Genomic DNA, 4,621 nt, shown 5'->3' on the forward strand with positions numbered 1-4,621 from the left:
TTATGACTTTTTCTCGTAATATTACGACTTTATTCTTGTAATATTACGACTTTAATCTCGTAATATTATGACTTTTTCTCGTAATATTACGACTTTATTCTTGTAATATTACGACTTTAATCTCGTAATATTATGACTTTTTCTCGTAATATTACGACTTTATTCTTGTAATATTACGACTTTAATCTCGTAATATTATGACTTTTTCTCGTAATATTACGACTTTATTCTTGTAATATTACGACTTTAATCTCGTAATATTATGACTTTTTCTCGTAATATTACGGCTTTCATCTCGTAATATTACGACTTTAATCTCGTAATATTACGACTTCAATTTCGTAATATTATGACTTTTTCTCGTAATATTACGACTTTAAACTTGTAATATTACAACTTTAATATCGTAATATTACGACTTTATTCTCACAATATTGACTTTATTTTAAACAACATTCATGTCATAATATTATGACTTTATTTTTGTAATTTTAAAAAAATTTAAAAAATCTCGTTGTGTGGCCCTAATACTCCGTCGTACAAGATAAAATTTAAATGCATAAAATAATCCATTCTGTTTGAAATCTTGCTGGATGTGACAGGTCAAGAGTTATAAGACTTCAAGGTCATCAAAAAACAGGATAAGACGAAACAGGAAGGAATATTAGTGTAATTCAGTGATTTAATATGAATCACTTAACTTATTAGCTACGTTAACATAAATCACAGCTGCACTTCCAAAAAACACCGTTTTCTGATGGTAAACTAATAAAACTTATAGACAGTTGTTTCAGCACAAAGTGATCAGTCACTAAAAATAAGATTTATGATGCTTAAACCTGACAAATAAGCTAACTATGAAGTTTACCCATCTGCAGAGGACGGCTGTAGCTTGTTAACGTATCATGATGTGATAAATCAATGCCGTCGAATATGCTGACTAATCGTTGCAGCCCTAGTCAGATGTACCTGGTCCAATGTACCACGTCAGAGGTACTGGGTCTTATGCACCGGGTCAGATGTACAGGGTCTGATGTACCAAGTTCAATGTACTGGGTCCAATGTACCAGGTCAGATGTGCATTGTTCGTTGTACATGGTCAATGTACCAGGTCCGATGTACTGTGATGGTTCCACAGAGACAGAACCTAACTCTTCTGAATCCCCAGAGCTGTACCTGCCAGCAGGTTCTGGTTCTGTGTTTCATTTTAACACACCCAGGACCAGGTTTACCACGAGGTCAGATGCAGGCGCTCCACCTGAAACTCTGCAGACCTCAACGTCAAGTTCACTTGAGGAAGTGACCTTCAGGTTCAACAGATTGATGAAAACATGAATACTGTAGGTTCTGTTCAGGTTCTGAAGGTTCTGTTTGTGTGTCTCAGGGCTGGAGGACTGCCTGCAGCAGTACATCCCATCCTTCCATCAGCAGCAGGTTGACGGGGAAAAGCTGCTCAGGATGTCCCACCAGGACCTGCTGGGTCTGGGCGTGGCCTGGGTTGGACACCAGGAGCTGATCCTGGAGGCCGTGGACCTGCTCTGCGTTCTGGTCCGTAACAGTTTGGACTCGAGCAGCATTTCTTAGATTCAGAAATCAGAACATGAGGAACAAGTTAGACTTCACCTATTTCATCTATCTGTTAGAGGGAGGCTCCGCTCACCTGTTAAAACTAGACTCCTCCCACATGGTAGAAACCCCTTCCACTGCTCAAACCCCTCCCACTTTTTATAGACCCCTTTCCAGCACTGAGAAACCCCTCACCTGGTGAAGACCCCACTCCCACTTTCCAGAGACTCCACCCACTTCTCAGACCCCTCCCTCTTCCTGAAACAAGCCGTTTTTGTTTTCAAAAGTAATTGAATTCAATGAAGCGTTTGATGATTACCAGTTAGGAGTAAGTTCCTCCCACCAGGTTCCATCAAATTATAAAACATTAATTAGTAAAAATTCTCTATCTGAGGAAGCAGCAGATTAAGTTGAATCTTCACTTCATCTGAACCGTGTAGTTTAAAGTCTGACCCCTGACCCCAACCATGACCCAACATCTGACCAATGACCCAACCAACCTCTGACCCCAGACCCTAACCTATGAACCAACCTCTGACCAATGACCCAACCTCTGACCCCTGACCCCAACCTATGACCCAACATCTGACCAATGACCCAACCTCTGACCCCTGACCCCAACCTATGACCCAACATCTGACCAATGACCCAACCTCTGACCCCTGACCTCAACCTATGAACCAACATCTGACCAATGACCCAACCTCTGACCTCTGACCCCAACCTATGAACCAACCTCTGACCAATGACCCAACCTCTGACCCCTGACCCCAACCTATGAACCAACATCTGATCAATGACCCAACCTCTGACTCCATCCTCTGAACAATGACCCAACTTCTGACCCCATCCTCTGAGCAATGACCCAACTTCTGACCCCATCCTCTGAGCAATGACCCAACTTCTGACCCCATCCTCTGAGCAATAACCCAACTTCTGACCCCTAAACCAACCTCTGACCCTGACCCCATCCTCTGACCCAACCTCTGACCCCTAAACCAACCTCTGACCCTGACCCCAACCTCTGACCCTGACCCCAACTTCTGATCTCTGACCCAACCCCTAACCCCATCCTCTAAACTCTTTCCCAACCCCTGACGTCTTACCCCTGACCCCAACCTATAACCTCTGACCAACCCCTGACTCCAAGCTATGACCCAACATCTGACCCAATGACCCAACTTCTGACCCCATCCTCTGAGCAATGACCCAACCTCTGAACCCGTCCTCTGAGCAATGACCCAACCTCTGACCCCTAAACCAACTTCTGACCTCTGATCCAACCCCTAACCCCATCCTTTGACCAATGACCCAACCTCTGACCCCTAAATCAACCTCTGACCCTGACCCCAAACCCAACCTATGACCTCTGATCCAACCCCTGACCCCATCCTCTGACCTTAGTTATTTTTTCTCTAACAGAACTACAGCGTGGAGTCAGACAACCTTAACAGTCTGGTGGGGACAATGAGAACTGCCCACCAGAACCTGAGCGGTGCCGTTTTACAGCGCAGGAAGAACCCCGCCCACCAGAACAAAACCTCCATTCAACCCTCCAACGACTTCCTGAGCGCTGTGGTCCAGCTGATCACCACTGCTAAGAGTCTGCTGGCCTGGCTCGACAGGTAGATGAGCCATGTACTCTCAGGCAGAAACACCCAGAACCCCTGGAAGCTGTTTGTTGGATTCTGCTTGGCTCAGCCTTCAGAACAGAAACCTGTTGGTTTAGTTTCTCCTCCAGAGAGGGAGGAGAAGGGGGAGGAACTGAAGAGTCTGTTGACAGAAAATAACGACTTTAATGTTTCTTGTTTTATACAAAATTTTCTTACAGATATTTCTTTTTAAAAGTAAAAACTGATCATTTTTACAGTTACGAATACCTATAGTAGTTCCTAGTACTAATACTAGTTACTAATACTAATCCTGGTTTTATTCTTATGTATTGTTTATGATATTGTTCTTTTAACAAATATTAAAATTTGTTAAAAGAACAATATAATAAACAATATGTTTATAGTTTTATTATTGGTTTTATATTATAACATAAATGAAGTTTTGTTGTGTTGGGATGTGTAATACTTTTTATCTTGGTGTAAATTAATTGATTATTATTGTGTTTGTCTGGTCCGGTCTGGTCTGGTCCAGTCCTGTTCAGTCCAGACCAGACAGTTTTCAGTAACATTTCGGCTCATTCTTCCACAAGGGTCCATCTTCAGAAAGTCTACCTCTTTTCACAGTTCTGATGATGATTGTCCAATCTGTTCACCTATTCTAGTTAATAGAACTGTCTTAAAAACGTTCAATCATGTTTTTACAGTAATTAAATTTTGTTCATCAGGACTCCACTGAACAACACCAACGACTTCACATCTACCAAAGGCAGAATCATCCATCTGTGTCTGGAGCTCACCTCAACCGTGCAGAAGGTCAGTGTTTCCTCTAAAAGTCTCAGTGTTAACTCAAAAATTCACTAGTTCCTCTAAAAGAGTCAGTGGTTCCTCTAAAAGAATCAGTGTTAACTCAAAGACCTAGTGTTTTTTTCTAAAAGACTCAGTGTTTAATCAAAGACTCACTAGTTTCTCTATGTTTACTCAAAGAGTCAAAGGTTTCTCTGAAAGAGTTAGTGGTTCCTCTGAAAGAATCAGTGTTCAATCAAAGAGTCACAGGTTTCTCTAAAAGAATCGATTCCTCTAAAAAGAATCAGTGTTTACTCAAAGAATCAATGGTTCCTCTAAAAGAATCAGTGGTTCTTCTAAAAGAACCGGTATTTACTCAGAGTCAATGGTTCCTCTAAAAGAGTCAGTGTTTTCTCTAAAAGAATCAGTTGTTCCTCTAAAAGAGTCAATGGTTCCTCTAAAAGAATCAGTGGTTCCTCTAAAAGAATCAGTTGTTCCTCTAAAAGAATCAATGTTAACACAAAGAGTCAATGGTTCCTCTAAAAGAATCAGTGGTTCCTCTAAAAGAGTCAGTGGTTCCTCTAAAAGAATCAGTGGTTCCTCTAAAAGAGTCAGTGGTTCCCCTAAAAGAATCAGTGGTTCCTCTAAAAGAATCAGTG

The 4,621-nt window shown here is 41.5% G+C and overlaps 1 protein-coding gene across 1 annotated transcript in view; it reads left to right on the forward strand.

Annotated features, from left to right (window-relative positions):
- Positions 1-1,384: 1,384 nt before the first annotated feature.
- cnksr3 (cnksr family member 3) overlaps positions 1,385-4,621 on the forward strand; it is a gene marked incomplete at its 5' end in the record, with an annotated part of 13,293 nt that continues 10,056 nt past the window's right edge. The window contains 3 exon segments of the mRNA XM_014022649.1: positions 1,385-1,548; positions 2,989-3,191; positions 3,905-3,992. Of these exon segments, the coding sequence (XP_013878103.1) occupies positions 1,385-1,548; positions 2,989-3,191; positions 3,905-3,992 (455 nt within the window).

Source organism: Austrofundulus limnaeus, unplaced genomic scaffold (assembly GCF_001266775.1).
Source record: "Austrofundulus limnaeus strain Quisiro unplaced genomic scaffold, Austrofundulus_limnaeus-1.0 Scaffold337, whole genome shotgun sequence".
Classification (NCBI taxonomy): Eukaryota; Metazoa; Chordata; class Actinopteri; order Cyprinodontiformes; family Rivulidae; genus Austrofundulus; species Austrofundulus limnaeus.